The sequence below is a fragment of the Elephas maximus genome, chromosome 1 (assembly GCF_024166365.1).
Source record: "Elephas maximus indicus isolate mEleMax1 chromosome 1, mEleMax1 primary haplotype, whole genome shotgun sequence".
NCBI lineage: Eukaryota > Metazoa > Chordata > Mammalia > Proboscidea > Elephantidae > Elephas > Elephas maximus.
Window position 1 is genome coordinate 102,893,707 of NC_064819.1, and position 19,084 is coordinate 102,912,790.

The 19,084-nt window shown below is 51.6% G+C and overlaps 1 protein-coding gene across 1 annotated transcript in view; it reads left to right on the forward strand.

The window, feature by feature from the left end:
- The first annotated feature begins 8,243 nt into the window (after positions 1 to 8,243).
- GLP1R (glucagon like peptide 1 receptor) overlaps positions 8,244 to 19,084 on the forward strand; it is a 42,516-nt gene continuing 31,675 nt past the window's right edge. The window contains exons 1-2 of the mRNA XM_049875215.1: positions 8,244 to 8,337; positions 16,745 to 16,841. Of these exons, the coding sequence (XP_049731172.1) occupies positions 8,260 to 8,337; positions 16,745 to 16,841 (175 nt within the window). The 5' untranslated portion in view covers positions 8,244 to 8,259. The remainder of the gene's footprint in view (positions 8,338 to 16,744; positions 16,842 to 19,084) is intronic.

A 19,084-nucleotide genomic window follows, 5' to 3' on the forward strand; every position in this document is an offset into this window, starting at 1 on the left:
TCTGCTCCCAGACCCATGAGCCACAGCCACACAGACCCAGAATCCCCTTTCGGATGCTGTGATTCCCTGACGAAGGGGAGCAGAGCAGGGGAGGAAAATATGGGCCCAGAGTGAGGAGTCCATTCACTTAGTTGTAGCTACAAAAAGGGAACCTTCACAGCCTCCTGCTTGGACTAATTAGCCTTCCTCCCTTGTCATAGATTGAGTTGTTTCCCCTCAAAATATGTGTTGAAATCGGAACCCCTATACCTGTGGATATAACCGCTTTGGGAATAGAGTTTTCTGTTATGTTAATGAGGCCCTATCAGTGTAGAGTATGTTTTAAACCTAATCAATTCTGAGTTATAAGGAGCAACATAAACGGAGAGACAAGGAAGCACAAACAGTGGGAAGATAGATGCCACATGAAGATTGCCAAGGAACCAAGGAACATGGGAGCTACAGAAGCAGAGACAAGGACCTTTTTTTCCCAGAGCCAACAAAGAGCCTTCCCCTAGAGATGGTACCCTGAATTCAGACTTCTAGCCTGCTACACTGTGAGAAAATAAATTTCTATTCTTTAAAGCCACCCATTTGTGGTATTTCTGTTACAGCAGCTCTAAGAAAGTAATACACCCCTAGACAGGCTCAGGGGCATGGGTCAACTATGTTTGTCAGGGAAGGCCCACTGCAGTGACAAGCAGCCCCCAAATCTCAGGGGCTTAACATACTACAATCCAATGCAGATCAGCAGGAAACCGTGCTTCCCACAGTCACTCAGGGACCCAGGCTCGTTCTGTCCTGTAGTTCCACCATCCCCTGAGGCCCTGGGGTTTTGATTCCCGTCAGCAGAGAAGGAGTGCAGAGGACTGTGTGGGAGATTTTATGGGCCAAGCCTGGAGGTGGTGCATATCAATTTCCTCCACACTCCATTTGCAGCACTTAACTTCTAGGGAGACAGAGAAATGTAGTCTCACTGTGTGCCCAGGTTGGGGGAACATCCATCCAACCCCATGACATCTCATTCTTGTTGAAAGGAAGAGAATAGATGGTCTTGAGGACAACACCTGCCATCCTTACCGATGATATACTTCCTGGCTCTGCAGCTCTGACCAATCTTCTCTCCCCAGGACTCCCTCCCTCCCCTGGGCTTTCTCTCATTTTCTCCCCATTCCTGACACTAATCCCTCCCAGGGGAGATGGAGATCATTTCTAAGCATAGTTCTCATGTGGAGATGAAAGAGGACATTACTGTCCTCCCCCCCGATTTTTTTTTCCCTCTTCCGTTGTCCAGAGGCTGCTAAGTGATCTTGAGCAAATCAACTGACACTTGTGGGACTCAATTTCCCTTCCTGTAAGATGGAAGTGGAGTCCCTGAGTGGTGCAAACAGTTAATATACTCAGCTGCTAACCAAAAGGTTGGTAGTTCCTGTCCAACCCGAGGTGCCTCAGAAGGGTCTGGTGACCTGCTTTGGAAAAATCAGCCATCGAAAACCCTACAGAACATAGGGTTTTCTGACACATACGAGGTCACCTTGCGTCAGTAGCAACTTGATGGCAGCTGTACTGGTAAAATGGGAGTGATCCCACTGACTTTTCTCAGGAAAGGAGTCAGTTATGAAAACGATGCTGTGACACTTTGGAAATACTGCATGCTGCATCTGCCCAAGAGAGCAATAATCACTGTAGTTCAAGAGGCTATAAATCCTCCCCAGCTGACTGGCCTGGAGCTGGACAGGACCCAGTGCCTGGATTAGGGAAGACAGGGCAGCCACAGTGGTACTGTACAGGAGAAAGGGACTCTTTGGGCTGACAGGCCTCCCTCCCCAGACCTGGGGGATCAGGCTGTAGCCGCCTGGGCCAGGAGGGGTGTACTGAGCCAGAGCCCCTGGGCATTGGCAGCCATACCTGCTGCCTTGCGGAGCCCCTGCACAGCTGGTGTGCCTAGACAGCGGAAAAGATGGAGGGCTGTGGGGAGCAACAGTGGTGCTAATGCTGCCATTTACGAGGACTTATTTGTGCCGGGTTCTGGGGTAAGCACTGTTTCTAATCGTCAAACAATTCCACAGGTTGATAAACATGGGTTGTGGAGTCTGGGGACTGTGTGGGTTCTCATCCAGGCTCTCTAATGATGCCCTCTTGGGCTAGTTACTTAACTGCTCTGTGCTTCAGGGTCCTCATTTAGAATAGGGATAAAAAGGATTGCTTTCACAGCTCAGGGTTGCTCTTGGAAGTTCTAGGTAAGAGGGTGAAGGGCAGGGCCCAAGGGGAGAAGCAGGAGGCAGTGGGGGTGGAGCCCTTGCCCCCAGAGGACATAGTAGTCACTCCTAGGAGTTGCTGGCAGCCAGGTTTTCCTGGCTTCTGGAGGATGATGGATTCCTGAGCCTAGGGCCTTTTTCTAGCAGCAGATCTTCAGACTTTTATCTGACACTAGCTGGTGTGAGGGCAACAGTGAGTGTTAAATGAAATAACACACTGAAAACATCTGGAACAGTGTCTGGCTCATGGCAAGTGCTCAATAAATGTTGGCCCATACTGTTAACTCCCATTTTACAGATTAAGGGACCGAGGCTCAGGAATATTAAGTAATTTTTCCAAGGACTTACAGTGAGCGATTGAGCTGGATTTGAACCCAAGACTGTCAGAATCTAAGATCTGTGTGTATGTATGTGTGTGCTTGCGTGTTTATGTGAGGCTTAAAGATGTTGGCTTTTTCCTCATCTAGTCTCTTAGAAGAGGGATGTGGTCTTGATATTTGGGGGTTTCTTAGGGATATGGTGGAGCCCTGGTGGCGCAGTGGCTAACAGCTCGGCTGCCAACCAAAAGGTCAGCAGTTTGAATCCACCAGCCACTCCTTGGAAACCCTATGAGGCAGTTCTACTCTGTCCTATAGGGTTGCTATGAGTGGGAATCGATGTTTCAGTGGCAACAGTTTCGGGTTTAGGGACATGGAGCTTAGAGAGAAACCTGAACTGTGTGAGGGGAGGGGCCCCTGTCTTCCCTAACATCCCTCTGTCTATCCCCCTCTTCCCTCTCCCTAACTCCTATCCCTGTCTGTTGCCATTGGCCCCCTGTGTATCAGAGTAGAACTGTGCTCTGTAGGGTTTTCAGTCGTTGATTTTGGGGAAGTAGATCACCAGGCCTTTCTTCTGAGACTCAAGCCTAGTTGGACTCAAACCACCAACCTTTTGGTCAGCAGCCGAGCACAGTAAGCGTATGCACCATCCAGGGACCCCAAGCCTATTCCCTTCCCTCTCTTCCATCGTCCTACCACTCACTGCCCCCAAGTGAAAGTTTCTGTTTTGCCCACTAACCAGTCTTCCTACTAAGGGACAGAGGAGGATTCTGCAGGCCATCCCTACTGGGACAGGGCCTTGCAGCTTCTTTTCCTCAGATGGACACATCAAGTACTCCCAGACCCATTTCTGAAGACAATCTAAAACCCATATCTTCTTAGTGGAAACCCATGGTGCCACACCCTAGGCCCACAGGAGAGTCTCTGGGCGTGGGTGTAAGGAGCAGGAACCCAGCGCTCTAGCCCTGAGGTGGAAGGAGCCACAGGGAGGCGCTGTCCGGTCAGGCTGGCAGAGCTGGTGCCTGCGCCCTCTGTGGTGCCACAGACTCAGCGGCTCCTCGGGAGCTTCAGCACCAGCTCTGGGGGCAGGTGAACCTGGAATGAATGCCAGCTCTGCTCCATGAGCTATGTCCTTTACCTCCCTGAACCTCAGTCTCCTCGTCCATAAAATGAGCATAATACTTGCCTTTATTGGAAGGACTTGATGAGATCAGTGCACACTAAGCAACCAGGAGCACCTGGTTCACAGTGGGGGCCCAGGAAGTGGTAGCTCTGGTTGTCATTTTCACGGTTATTGTGAGTGGGTTAGCAGCTGGTATTCCATCCCATTCAGACCTCTGTTCTTAGGGAGTTCATCCTCTGCTCTGCTCCAGGGGCCCTGAGCGAAAGGCCCTGGTAAGTGTGGGGAAAGGAGGTGAGTGTACTCCCAAGTATATGCTCTGTCCTCTCTCATAACCCATTCTTCTTCCAGTAAGTTTGTGAGCACCTACGATGAGCCAGACACTTCACCAAACACTTGGATTGATAACGTTTCAGTTGCAGCAAACATTCACTGAGCCCCTGCTATGCGCCTCATGTATAGCCACCACCCATCTGTCCATGGTGGCTCCTGTGTTGCTGTGATGCCAAACAGGTTTCAGCAGGGCTTCCAGACTAAGAAAGACTAGGAAGAAAGGCTTGGTGATCTACGTCTAAAAATCCCTATGGATCACAGCAGTCCACTCTGCAGCTGATCATAAGGGTGGCTCAGGCCTGGGCAGCACTTTGTTCCATTATGCATGGGCTGACTCGCTGGTAGCTAACAACAACCACACTACGTGCCATGGTCTGTGCTGATGCTGGATATCCAAAGATGAGCAAGGAAACAGCCCTTCCCTCAAGGAGCTCACAATCTAACGAGGGATGCTATAACTAGGACAGTGAGCAACAGTGACACAACAGTGACAGTATGTGCTTCAATTTATTCTATTTGTTATTTTAAACAAGAGTCACTAAGAACGGAGCACCTACTATGTGCCAAGCACTGCACCGGGTGCCTTCAGTTAGCAGCCGAACACGTTAACTGTTTGCACTACCCAGGGAAGAAGACGGATATAATCTATGGTAGTGTGTGCTGAGATGAAAGTAGAGTCAGAGAAAATGCAGAGGCATTTGGACACCCAGGTATTAAAAAGAAAATTGCTGGAGCAACAGAGGAAGAAGGAGAGTCAGGAATAGGAGAAGGAAATGGAATGTGTAGCTAACTGCCTCCGTGAACAACTGCTTCCTCTGCCATGACACCAGAAGAACTGGATGGTGCCCAGCTACCATTACTTAATGTTTTGATCAAAGATTCTATAGAAGAATCCTGATCAAAAGGGGGGGGGGAATGCAGAACAGAATTTGAAATTCTCATGGAATCCAGATATTCTGGAGCCATGGAGACTGGATGAACCCCTGAAACTATTGCCCTGAGATAATCTTTAAACTTTAAATCGAAAATATCCCCTGAAGTCTTCTTAAAATGAAACAGTAGTTTAGCTTAACTAGTAAAGAATCTCTGCCTTGAGCATTACACTCTTTTAAGATCTATCTATATGAGATCAAATTGACAATAGCAACTTGAAAGACTAGATAGGAACCTTATAGGGCAGTGAGTTTATGTCAGCAGGGGAGGAACAACTCAGAAAAGGAAGGTGAATATGGCTGTACAACTTGAAGAATGTAATCAATGTCACCGAATTGTACAGGTACAAACTGTTGGTGTATGTTCTGCTGTGTATGTTATCAAAAACAACAAAACTGCATAAATTATACATATATATGTACATATACATACATACATATACATATATGTATACACACGTATATATGGGAAAGTTGAGTAGATGCTTCTAGGCTCAGAGGTCCAGCCCCTCAGTCCTTGGATCCTTTCATATGCCCACTGTCTTTGGCTGGGCTTTCCTAAAAAAAGACAAATATTTAAGGATAAGTGGTTTATTTTTATTTGGGAGGTGACCCCAGAAGGACTAGTCCCCTACTGGTGGGAAAGTGAGCCGGGAAAGTGAGCCAGGAAAGGGAAGGAAGCCAACACTGGGTGCGTCATTGAGCAGATTACCACTATGGGCAACTGAGCTCAGTTGCAGTCAGGACCTCTGGGACACCACTTGGTACCCACCTCTGAGTTGTCCAATCCAAGGGAGGAGGACCTAGGATATTTATCAACTCCTGTCCTTCGTTGGTTGAGAGCTGCTCATAGGGGTGTTATTTCCCAGAACATCAGGCATGCCCAGCATTGGCTGAACCCAAGCAAGCTCCTCTGAGTCAGAGAAAGCCCCCAGGCAGAGAGAAATAGTGAGTGCTAAGGGTTGGGACTTCAACAGCATCTGCTCCACCCATGCTTACCACAGTTGTAATATAACTGGCTCACATAATTAAATTATGTGTTTAATGCCTCTCTCTTGCATGAGACTGTAATTCCCATGGGGGCAGGGACTGCATCACCCTATATCCCCAGGACCTAGCTCAGTGTCTGGCACATGGCAGGTGTTCAATGAATATTATTGAATAAATGTAATTTGGAGGTTGATAAATTCAGTGGTAAAGGCCCCAGCTCTGAATACCTTCTCCAGCCCCTTCTCTTCGTTTGCTCTCTGGAATCCTCTCTTCTCTGCCCACCCCAGCCCTGGTATAGCAGAGCCTGTAAGTTGTTTCCCAAAATCCACATTTGTGCCTTCTTCCAGCGTAATAAAAGGAGTCCCTGGGTGGCGCAAACAGTTAAGCACTCAATTACCAGCCAAAAGTTTGGCGATTCAAACCTACCCAGAGGCACCTCAGAAGACAGGCCTGGCAATCTGCTTCTGAAAGATCACAGCCTTGAAAACCCTGTGGAGCAGTTCTGCTCTACACACATGAGGTCGCCATAAGTCAGAATTGACTTGATGGCAACTAACAACAACAACAACAGTAATGAAAGTCCCAACATTTAACCTTGCTCAGGCTGCCTGGAATAAAGTATACATTTCCCAGCCTCCTTTGCAGCTAGGAATGCCCATGGGACCAAGTTCTTACCGGTGGAAGTGGAATTGGTGGCTGCCACTTTCAGGCACCTCCTCTTTCTTCCTTCCTGCTGGCTGGAACTTAGATGTAATGACTGGGACTGGAGCAGTCACTCTGGGTCATTAGGTGGAAGCCTTGGACCAAGAGAAGGGCAGGGCAACCAGCTAGAAAAGCCGTGGACCCTGATGATCAATGAGTGGCCACTCCAATCCTAGGCTGAGTCTCTGGGCTTGCTTTATAGGAGAGCACTTGGTTACACATTTGGGTGTTTGGTTTGGTTTGGTTTTGTCAGTCGAAGCTGAACAACCTCATTCCAAGTGGTACACTGAAGGTGACTGTCACACTAACTTCTGGGTAGGGGAGGGAATACATGACACCCAGGCAATGGGGGTGGAGCTCCCTGGAGAGGTGAAGGATCCTTCTCACAAAAAGGAAGCCTGTGGCTTCTCTCATTGGCTGTCTCCCTCACTGGTCTCAAACAGGTCCAGCCTCCCTCAGGGCTTTGAGATGTTCTGTTTTCTCCCTGAGGGGCAGCTACTCTCATAGACTCCCTTTCCCTGGGACTGTTCCAGACATACCCATGGCAGGTCCGGGGCTGAGTGCGCCTGCTACCCTATTGGAACTGTGTTCTTTGCAGGGGGGATCCCCTTTTACCACCTCCACTTTTCAAGGGCATTAGCAAACTCAGTGCCTTCTTAGAACTCCCTCCCAATAAGCCCAGCGATAAGAAGAACTTGAGAGTGGCCCGAGCACCTACTCTGTCCTGCACTGTGAGGGTGGGTGTAGAAAGGAAGGCGGGTAAAATGCAAAGCCCCCATAAAGCAGGGAGACAAAGACACAGGAGGCACAGAGAACAGCCACTCAGGTTAGAAGACGCAGTTATAAGACACAAGGGCTGTAAGAGTCTGGTGGTTCAGAGCTGGGTGCGTGGGAGCTGCAAGGGGTGGGATGTGGGAGAGGCTTAGAGAAAGGCCTCCTTCATCCTCCTCCTGCAATTCCGAAAGTTCCCAGTTGAAGGGGAAGTTCTCGACCCTCCCCACCTCCAGGCTCCATTGATCCATTTGTTGTTGCCTCCCTATCTTTCCTCCTTGGCTGTGACAGAGCCTGGGAGAAGCGGGGGGGGGGGGGTGGGGGGCGCATCGTTGAGACGAAGGTAACCCCACTGGGTGGGTCATTCGTCACACGAAGCTCTGGAAATAACTTTCCTAGAGGGGTCCAACGGGTTGTGTGACCTTGGACAAGTCCCATCTGCTCCTCTGAGATACCCTGAGGTTAGGGCAGACTGGGAGGAGGTCCGGGGGGGGGCCGGTGCGGGTGCGGATGCGGATACGGGCTAGCCTTGTGGCCGAAACCCGGCGAAGCGCACCGCCCGCGCTCAGAGCTGGCGGCCCGGCTCCAGCGCTTTATAAACCCGAGCGGCGCACGTCCGGAGCGCAGTGCCGGGACACCTTGCTGGCCCGGGACCGGCCTTGGGGAGCGGCAGGGGTGGCCAAGGGGCCAGGCCGGGCGGGGCGGGAGGCAGCCGGGAGACCCCGCCCGGCCCCTCCCGCGGGCGGGGCGGCCCCGCGCCGGCTCCTCCCCCTGCTCCCGCCGCCCGCCCGCACGGGATCAGTCGCCGCGCGCGGTTCCGCAGGTGGCACCGATGGCCCAGTCCTGAGCGCCCCGCCATGGCCGGCACCCCCGGCCCGCTCCGCCTCGCACTTCTGCTGCTCGGGGCGGTGGGCAGGGCCGGCCCCCGCCCCCAGGTGAGCCCTGCGGACCCTGGGGGGGACAGGGGAGAGGGAGGTGGCGCTGCGGGCTGCAGGCGCAGTGTCCTGGCAGGGGCGGCCAGGACTTGAGCGAAACTCCGCGACCGCAGGCGGAGGGAGCCAAAAGCCTCTGGGGTGGGGGTGGTGGGAAGGGGCTGGAGAGTCGGATACGTGGACTGAGAGGCCGAGGTGAGGGGCTTGGACCGAGGACGACTCCCCCAGCCCGGGTGAGGCGCCCACTCCTCGCCTCCCGGGCCCCCCTCTCAGGCACCAGCTGCCCGCGGTCGCCGGCGCTGACTTCTGTGGCAGGTCTTCGTCCTCCCCAAACCACTTTCCCAACTCCGCCTTCCTCTTCGTAAACCGGTGCCGGCGGCTCTGGCACAGCCCAGCGCTGGACCCCTGCACCTGAGACGCCCCTCCTGTATGCCCTGGGCCTCCTCCGCAGTGCCTCCCACCCCCACCCCTGCCCTGCGGTCAGAGACTCAGAGAAAGCTCTGGGCAGTAGAGAGGGCGCGTGGGTAGAGACAGTGCACTGGTCCCCTTCACCAGCCCCCCAGCACAGCCTTTGACTCATAGCCCCGGGGACCTTACGGTGGCAGCTTGTTGTCCTTCCCTGTGACCTCCCAGATGGGACTTGCATCTCGTCATCACCGCCCCCCCCACAACCCCTGCAGCAAACACGCGGGAGGCTCTGCACTCTTCCAGAAGCATCCAGGCTCTTGTCACACACCTGGCGGGCCCCCCACTTTCCCTAGTTGGCAGCACACACTGGAGGGCATACTGGGGGCTCACAGGCACCTTGGCCTCATTGCCATGCCATCAGAGAGCAGGCCACAGGTGCACCCCTTCTCCTGCCTTTCTAGACTCCTGGGCTAGAGGCAGCACAGGGTCAGCCTGTGTCTGGGGAGGGAGCTTGTCCAAAGATGCTGTGAGATGCTGGAGCAGAGGGGAGGTACAGGCTTGGGTGGCCTATTCCGTTGCAAGGAACTGTCTCCTTCCGTCACCTCCTCGTGCCTCCCCCTGTTACCCATTGCGGTGAAGTCAATTCTGATGCACAATGACCCTATAGGACCAAGTATAACTGCCCCACAGGGTTTCTAAGGCTGTAAATCTTTACGGAAGCAGACTGCCACATCTTTCTTCTGGGGAGCTGCTGATGGGTTCAAACCACCAACCTTTTGGTTTGCAGCTAAGCACTTTTACCACTGCACCACCAGGGCTCCTTCCTGCCTCCCCCAGACCTGAAGAATTGAGATCTTTGGGAAGTGGACCTGTAATAGGCCTTGAAATTTGTCCCAGAACAGATGGGAGGCAGGATGGTGGGCCATTGCCTTGGTCTTGATGAAGGCGGACTCTACCCCTGGCCAAAAATGCACATGTGGACAGATGTCCCTCTCAGCCAGGGTGCCAACACACTTTCAGTCCCCCAAATTCTTGTGCAGACTCATTCTCTCCCATCTTTTCCCCCATCCTAGTCCCAACAGACACCCTCCCTCCCCTGGCACCTTCTCTCCCCACCTTCCAACCTTGGCTTTCCACTGGAAGCTTGTGTGGTTGGGATTTTTTGGGGGCCAGGACTGCAGAGCCATTACCACATTCTTTCTCACCTTTACCTCCTTTTTGTTTTGTTTTTATAGGTTGGGACAGGAAGGGGTTGGGGGTGCGGGGGCGGGGGGGGTGCCCTGCTTCCTGGTCCCATACTGCTGCAGGCCAAGTCTGCAGATCTGGTTTGGATTAAGGGAAGAGGAAGCATTCTGCAGGCAGCCTGTCAGTTCTTCCCAAAGTTCTTTTTTCCGGAGGTTTCAGGCTCCTTGAGCCTCTCCTTTCTTCTGACCCCCCTCATTCCTCAGCCCTGGGCTTAGGACAGAAGCTTAGAATATCAGGGCATAACAGGAAGGACTAGGGTGACAGAGGAGGGAATGCGGGGACAGTATCTGGGCAGAGAGGGCGGAGCATTGAGGGGCTGCGCATGTTGGGAGGCAATGAGCATTTCTGGCCACCGCGAGAGACCTGAGCAGCAGGCACGTTTGAGGTTTGGCAGCAGTAATTATTACAAAACCTCATGCATGCATATAAGGTTTTTTAAAAAGTAGTGACTTTTACATTTTATTTTTTGTCCATGAAGCCGGCAGGACTAGGGTTACTCCTTCCACATCACTGATGGGAGGACAAAATCTCAGAAAAAGGGTTCCTTATACAAGGTGGTGCAGCAATTTAGGAGCAGGAGGAGAAAGGGGTGCAGGGCTAGGGTCTTGGCATAATACCCTTATATTCAGGTGGATTAGGAGGGACTGAGAGTGAGCTGCTCACTGTGAGGTCTGGCAAGACTGGAAGCAGCTTCCCTGGGGGCAGGAAGATGGCCTCTAAAGAGTGTGACCTCAGCCACTCCATTGTGGCTGAGAAGAGCTACTTCCCCACCCTGTTTCCTACCTCCCCAACACCCCTGTGAGGAAGTGGACCTACGGAGGAGACAGGCAAACCTCTGACACTCAAGTTAGAACCAGTCACAGTTGGGCTCATGTATCAGCTCTGCTATTAGCTGGTAATCTTGGGTGGGACACTTGACCACCCTTAGCCTCAGTTTCCTCATCTGTAAATAGGGATCACAAGCTCTGTCACAGAGAGTTGTGGAGAAGACTGAAATGCTGGCACTGTGAAACGGCACCTTTAGTCACTTGAGTGCCTCCCAACTTGCGCAGCCCCTCAATGCTCCACCCTCTCTGCCCAGATTTGTCCTCAGAAACCTGGAAATGTTCTTCAGGGCTGCAGAAATAGGATGTGCAGTGGGCTGTCAGAGGTCCCATGCTTCTGCATGCTAGTGTGTGGTGGATGGAGCCCAGGCTGTGCAATGGTTAGTGTGGACTTTGTTCTGAACCGGGCTCCCTCCCGGACATGGAGCCAGGATGGGGGCCAGGGCAGGGTCAACCAAGAAACCACTTCCTGTCCTTGAAGGCCTTGCACTGAGGAAGAACAAGCCCTTCTTTAGCTGTAGCCTACCCCTGGGCAGATTGTGTGTGTGAGAGAGACAGAGAGACTGAGAAGAATAGAAAGAGAGAAGACAGACCTAGAAGAGAGGGGTGTGGGCTGTATGAGACCCTGTTTCTCTGTGTAGTTGTACATGACCCTGTGTGTGACAGTCGGCCCGTGTGAGAGTTCCTGTGTACAGAACAACACCTCAGCATGTAACTGTGTGTCTGAGAGCATACATGTTTGTGACCCTGTGTGTGACACTGTGTAAGGGATGGCTCCTATGTGTGTGTGTGTGACATCATGGTATATGAATGGGTGTCTGCCAGCATATGTCACAGACATGGTGTGCTTGTGACAGAGTGTCTGTGGGGCTGTTCCTCTGCATACATGTGCTGACTGTGGGTTGAGTATGTCAGTCAAGGAGTTTCTGTGTGTGTGTGTTGGGGACAATATCTCAGCCTGTGGTGTGTGCCTGACAGTCTGTGTGTTTGTGTGTGAGAGAGACTCTGTGTCAGTGTCTCAGCATCTCAGAATGTGCTTGACAGCTTGTGCGATCATGTGTGTGATGGTGTGTCCATGTGAGGGTTCTTATGCATGTGAGAATGTGTGTGCAGCCCTTGTGCTCAGGTAGCTAAGGCCCTTAAGAAAAAGCAATGGGTCAGAGCCAGGAGCCTGGTAGCTCCCCTCCCCACCCCCCAACCCCCCATCCCTGCTCCCCAGGGCATGGGGCCTAGCAGTAAAGGAAGGCCTGGTTTGGGCTCTGGGACGTGGCAGAGTGGAAGGCGGCCAGGGGTCTTAGGAGGAGATCTGGGGAATCTGAAAGCCTAGGCCAAATTGGGAGGACACGGAAGTTTGTCTTTGGGGCTGTCTTGCTCCTTCTGAGAGGCCCTCCCCCATTTCTCCCACTTTAGTGGCCCAGAGATCTCTTTCTTTATTCCCCTCAGCCAAAACGTTTCCTGAAAAAGCAAAGAATCCAGTGCTCTTATTCACACTGAGATATAAAACGATAAGAGAATTTTTTCTGGTTAGCATCCAGTCTTTAGGGAAGGAGTGCCTTCCCAGGGTGTTGGAAAGCCCACCTCCTCAGAGAGCTCCCACTCCATTTATGTCCGTCTCCTTCTGCTCTTAATCCTTCTAACGCAGCCTACTGGTTCAGGGCTTGATAGTTTTGGGGAGTTTCCACTTATTTTATCTTGTTGGATCTGTGTGGTAACCCTTTGAAATGCATGATACACCCATTTTACAGAAGAGGAAACTGAGGCTTCCAAAGATAAAGTGTGTCTCATCAGTCATGCATTAACAGACAGAGCTGGGATTTAAACCAAGGACTTGTGACTCTCTGTCCAGTGCTCTCTTCTGAAGACCACACCACTTCTTCCTGGCTTCCTCTTTCCCACTTCCTGCTTCCTTCCCAAACTCCTGAATCTGAGAAACACACCTCCTTATCGTTGCCCCCAATCCAGGCATTGTCCCTATTTGCCTTTATCCCCCTCAGAGAGATCCCATGAAGTATGGCAAGTCCCGATTCAACCTGCCCCAGCCCTGGCCCTTCAGGCCTCCCACCCCTTGTGTCCACCGCCAGCTGTCCTGCCCTGTAAAGGGCAGGTGGCATCTGCCATTGTGTCCTCCCACCACCCAAGGTGTGCTTATGGGAAGATGAAGTGGGGGTGGGCTTTGCGCCTCCTCACCATTCCCTGCTCAAGGGCAGGGATCCAGAGCCTCTTCCCTTTCCCACCATTGGCTGAGCTGCTGCTGGAAGATATCACTAATTAAGAAGAATGACTGGTCCTTGGGCATGAAAATATATTATTTTCCTCCTCCTGGGAGTGTGTTGGTCTTTGAAGTAAGGAAGGAGTGGGGCTAGGACTCCCCAGGAAGCTAGCTCACCCTGTCCTATCCTCTCCTCCCCGCTAATCAGCAGAAATAGTGAGACCGACTGCCACTGACTGAGCATTTTCCATGTGTCAAGGACTGTTCTAAATATTTTCATTTTATCTTCACAACAGTCATGTGTGTATGTGTTGTGGGGGCAGAGGTAGGGTCTATTATCCCCATTTTGCAGGTACGTAAGCTAAGACCAGAAGAACTTGAAACTCTTGTACAAGGTCACAAACCTAATACTTGAAGGAGTCAGAACCAGGCTGGATCTGAACCCTAAGTTAGAGCTGTTTACCCACTGTGTTACTGGGTCTTCTGGACCTGTTGGCCCTTTGGGCAGCCCCCAGCCTCACTTACCCAGCCTTGTCGCAGATCAAGGCCTCAAATCTGTCCGGGGGCTTTCCTGCCATTCTCTTCCTGCCCCAGAAAAATCCTCCGAATACTTCATGGTTTCCTTCTATGCACCAGGGCAGTGATGTTTTCACCTTAGCACTTTGGCCCCAGCTGTATCCCCTCCTGAAAGGCCCACCTCCCTCCTTGCTAGGCTCACCTCTCTCCCCCAGCTCCCACTGCCCACTCCACCCCAGCCGCATCTTTTTGTCCCCAAGTCCCCTAGGCCTCTGGAGTCTGCACTGAGCCCCGCCCCTCCACTTCCTGAGCACTTCCACCCACCGCCTTCTCTGTATGTCGCTTGTCCTGCAAAGTGTTTGAGCCCCTCCCCCAGGGCTTTGTCATTCATCTTGGTATTCCCGACCACCCCACTACTGGCACTGTTATGACTTCCGTGAACACCACATGGGACAGTAGTTTGTGCTGGGGCTGGGAGCTAAGGGGAGATCAGTGAACAGTATTCGGCAACCCTGAGCTGTGCAGGGAGAAGACACAGCCCTGCCGTCGGGATCCCCAGTCTGAGGGGGAGATACAGCTCTGCCCTTAGGGAGCCCCAGTCTGAGGGGGAGACACAGCCCTGCCCTCAGGGAGCCCCAGTCTGAGGGGGAGACACAGCCCTGCCCTCAGGGAGCCCCACTCTGAGAGGGAGACACGGCCTGCCCTCAAGGAGCCCCAGTATGAGAATGATTTCATGTCCACAGAGCTGCTCAGAGCAGGGTGACAGGCTGCCTCTGTGTTGAGGCTCCCTCGGGTGTGAGTGGCCAGACTGGCCTTCATGGTGCTGCCCTTAGCCTCTCGTTACCTCACCACCAGCTGGAGACTTCCAATTCCCATTGGCTTCTTTGGCCACTCCCTACCCCAGACACACCTTCTGCCCTAGTTCCCACCAGTGACCTTGCTTCCTGCCTGCTTTTTTCTGTAAGAAACTGAGGTCAAGGGGAGTTCTCCCCATCTCTTGGCCCTCCCGCAACAGCAGCTGCAGCATTCAGGGGCCCAGAGGAGGAGACCTTTACCAGGACCAAGAAGGAAGATGGAAAAGAGGGAGAGGGGGCGATGCTGACTGACCGGGACTAGCTCTTGTGGAAACTGTGATGCCCTCTCAGTTGTGACTAAAACTATGACACTGCTTTTGTTGCCGTTGTGTTTTACTCCTTGTTTGATTTTGTTTGTTTGTTTAGAACAATACACTTGACATTTGCCCTCAAAAGAGTACTGTCCTTCAGGGCAGCCCCATCTTCGGCCTCAGCACACTTACTCCAAGGATATTGCTGAGCTAGACACAAACCTGGCGCCGTCTCTGGTGCTTCTAGTGCAGCTAGGGATGAGCACATGAGAAATCCTACCCAGTGTCTTTAGCGGGGAGAAGGGAGCAAGAGAGTGCCTTATAAGTCACCACTCAGCTGAGACCCCAGGGAAGGAAATCCCAGGAAACCAGATACAGCTGGTTCTCAGGGCACCACAAGAGCCAACAGTATGTGCTTTCAAAAAGTTATTTTACTTTCAGCATATATGTACATTTTTATGATTTTAAAAAGTGAAATTTTGTTGTAAATTCCATGTTGCTGTTCTTGGGTGCTGTCAGGTGATTCCGACTCATAGCGACACCATGTGAAACAGTAGAACTGCCCCGTGGGGATTTCTAGGCTGGAATCTTTATGGGAACAGATTGCCAGGTCTTTCTCCTGGGGGGCCACTGGGTGGGCTCAAACTTTCAACTTTTCAGTTAAGGCTCTCAATTATATGCAAGAGACACCTGTAGTCATCTCAGCATCTGTAGCCTCCAAATGAGAAATATTTACAACCTTTAAAGTTGTTCAAAAATTAATCAATTAATTAATTTTGAAAACCACAGCCCCAAGGCATATCTAAAGAAGATGCACAAGAACGTTCGTGAGGGAAAATTCTCGAGTGGGCCTGTTTGGCTCTGTGTTCTAAAAATTCTGAAACTTGAGGCTCACATCCCCCTACCCACAGATATGGGGACTCTGTCATTGCAGGTCTGCCCTCGATGTTCAGGAACTTTTCTGACCCCTTTGCCCATGTCCTCAGGACTCCTCCTCCTCCTGGTTGAAAGGGGGCTGAGCATTTGATCCGTTTTGGTGTCAGAGGACATTGGCGGTCATAACATGATTGCATTTTTCAGGAGGGATGCTAATGGAGGCCATTCCAGGCTCTGTAGCTTTGAATCCCACCCCACCCCACACCCCCCAAGTTCAAAACATCCCATCCCATTCACTGATCCTGGGGGACTTGGGGTCCTAGCCTTACCTCTACTCCCTGAGGTGCTGTGTGACCTTGTACGAATCCCTCTCCCGCTCTGGGCCTGCATGTCCTCTTCTATAATGCTTAAAAGTGCAAGAACCTCCCAGGTGGGCTGACTGGGTGATGGACAAAGGAGCCTGTGGCAATAGGGAAGCCCTGGGTCCCCCCCCCCCCCCCGCTCCACCCAGGAAGCCTTCTCTCCCTTGGTGAAATCAGATGAGACCAGGGACAAGACACACATCCTCCTCTCCTCTTCCCTCCCCCTCCACTCACCCACCCCCCAAAAGCATCAGTTCAATAGACGTTGACTGGCTACCTACTAAGTAGCCCTGGTGGCACAGTGGTTAAGTGCTTGGCTGCTAACTGAAAGGTCGGAGGTTCAAACCCACTAGCCACTCTGGGGGAGAAAGATGTGGCAGTCTGCTTGTGTAAAGATTACAGCCTTGGAAACCCTATGGGGCAGTTCTATAGGATCTGTCCTATAGGGCTGCTATGAGTCAGAATTGACAACAGTAATGGGTTTGGTTAGCTCTGTGCCTGCCTCTAGAAAAGATAAAGATGTAAAAACTTCCTCCTGAAGCCCCTTTATGACGCAGTGGTTAAGATCTCAGGCTGCTAACCAAAAGGCTGGCAGTTCGAATCCATCCTTGGAAACCCTATGGGGCAGTTCTACTCTGTCCTGTAGGGTTGCTATGAGTCAGAATCAACTCCAGGGCCATGGGCCATGGGTGGGGCCCCTTTGTGGAGGTGGCTTATTCTCTACTTTCTTTCAGAGATGGCTGGTGCCTGGTAGGGTTGGGGGTTCTTAGGGTTCCTGATAATAAAGAAACCAAGTGTGGGGGGGGCAGAGGGTAGGGGATGGGCTGGCTGGACCCATGGGGCCCCCATTTCTGGCTCCCCCCAGGGTGCCACTGTATCCCTCTCGGAGACTGTGCAGAAATGGCGAGAATACCGACGCCAGTGCCAGCGCTTCCTGAATGAGGCTCCATCCCCAGCTACAGGTGAGTCCAGGTGGGCCCTCACTCAGTGCTCCCTCACCCAACCAATCCCTGGGGGCTTTGGAGAATCCATGGCTGGGTGCCATTTGTCTCTCTAGGATGCTATACCTTTCTGAAAACCTGCCCTCTGTCCAAGCTCTTCCCACACCTGGAGTCCTTCCTGCCCCATTTCCAACTAGTATGAAATCGCAAGTTCCTCAAAGTCTAGCTTATCTGGGGCTACCTCCTCCAGAAAATCTTCCCCGAGGAATCGCCACTGTTTTTTTTGTCTCTCGCCCATTTGCCCTGTAGTCAGCTCTGGGACTGCTGTCTTATTCCCTCACCCCCAGCTCTAGTTTGACCCCTTGAAGAGCGGGGAACTGGTCTTTCCATTTTGTGTCCTCAGCAGCTCCCAGCCTGCGCATGAGCTGTTGTTCTTAGCTGCTGTGAAGCTGGCCGCCTGACTCATGGCAACCCCATGCTCGACAAAACAAAGCGCTGCCTGGTTCTGAGCCGTCTCTGTGCTTGATTGCTGATTGGACCATGGTGATGCACAGGATTTTCGCTGGCTGATTTTTGGAAGTAGATCACCAGACCCTTCTTCCTAGTCCATCTTAGTCTGGAAATTTTGCTGAAACCTGTTCAGAATCTCAGCAACACACAAGCCCTAACTGGCAGACAGTTGGTTGCTGCTCGTGAGGTCCATTAGCTGGGAATCAAACCCTAGTCTCCTTCATGGAAGGTGAGAATTCTACCACTGGACCATCATTGCCACCTGTGCGTGAGCTAGAGGCCCAATAAACATATTTGTAGGAATAAATGTGCAACCGAGGCCACCTGAGGACTAAGGTGCGCCTGATCCAAACCATGCTGTTTGCAATTGTCTCATAAGCATGCGAAAGCTGGATAGTGAATAAAGAAGACTGAAATGCATTGAATTATGACGTGGGTGAAGAATACTGAATATACCATGGACTGGTATCTGTCTTGGAAGAAGGACAACCAGAATTCTCCTTAGAAGCAAAGATTATTTACTTTGGACGTGTTATCAGGAGGGACCAATCCCTGGAGAAGAACGTAATGCTGGTAAAGTGGAGGGTCAGCAAAAAAGAGGAAGACCTTCAACAAGATGGATTGACACAGTGGCTGCAACAATGGGCTGAAACATGGCAACGATAGTGAGGATGGCACAGAACTGGGCAACATTTCGTTCTGTTATGCGTAGGGTCACTATGAGTCGGAACCGACTTGACAGCACCTGATAACAACAGCAACATGAGTAAATGTTATGGGGATTTTGTGGAGTGTTTTAAAGGGCACAGGATTGGAGCCAGACAGGCCCTGGGTTCAAATCCTGACTCTGCAATTATAACACCATACCCTTAGGAAGGTTATTTCAGCCTGGTGAGCCACCCTCATCTGTGAAGTGTCATTTAAAAATAGGCCTATAAAAAAAAATATATATATATAGGGATCATTTATTGAGTATTCACTGTGCTTAGGTGTCACAGCCATCTAGTGCAGCCGTAACAGAAATACCACAAGTAGACGGCTTTAACTAAGAAAAATTTATTTTCTCACAGTCCAGTAGGTTACAAGTCCAAATTCAGAGTGTCAGCTCTAGGGGGAGGCTTTCTCTCTCTGTCAGCTCTAGAGGAAGGTCTTTGTCCTCAATCTTCCCCTGCACATGGAGCTTCTCAGGTGCAGGGACCCCAGGTCCAAAGGGCGCGCTCTGCTCCCAGTGCTGCTTTCTTGGTGGTATGAGTTCCCCAACTTTCTGCTTGCTTCTCTTTCCTTTTATCTCTTAAGGGATAAAAGGTGGTACAGGCCACACCCCAGGGAAACTCCCTTTACCTTGGATCAGGGAGGTGACCTGAGTAAGGGTGGTGTTACAATCCCACCCTAATCCTCTCAACATAAAATTATAGTCACAAAATGGAGGACAACCACACAATACTGGGAATCATGGCCTAATCAAGTTGACACATATTTTAGGGGGGACACAATTCAATCTGTGACATCAGCTATCTGCATACCGTGCAGTATTTATCCCCACAATGCCCTGTGGGGTGGGATTATCTCCATTTTATAGATGAGGAAACAGACTCGGAGATGTTAAGTAACTTTCTCAAGGTCCCAGGGCTGAAAAGCTGCAAGGCTCCAGCTGGGCTGGGAAAATGCTTGTCATATAGGACTTGCTCAGCAGAGGTGAGCCAGTGCAGGTTTTTGCCCTGCCAGCTGGCAACCTCTATAGTGGAGGGGGCGGG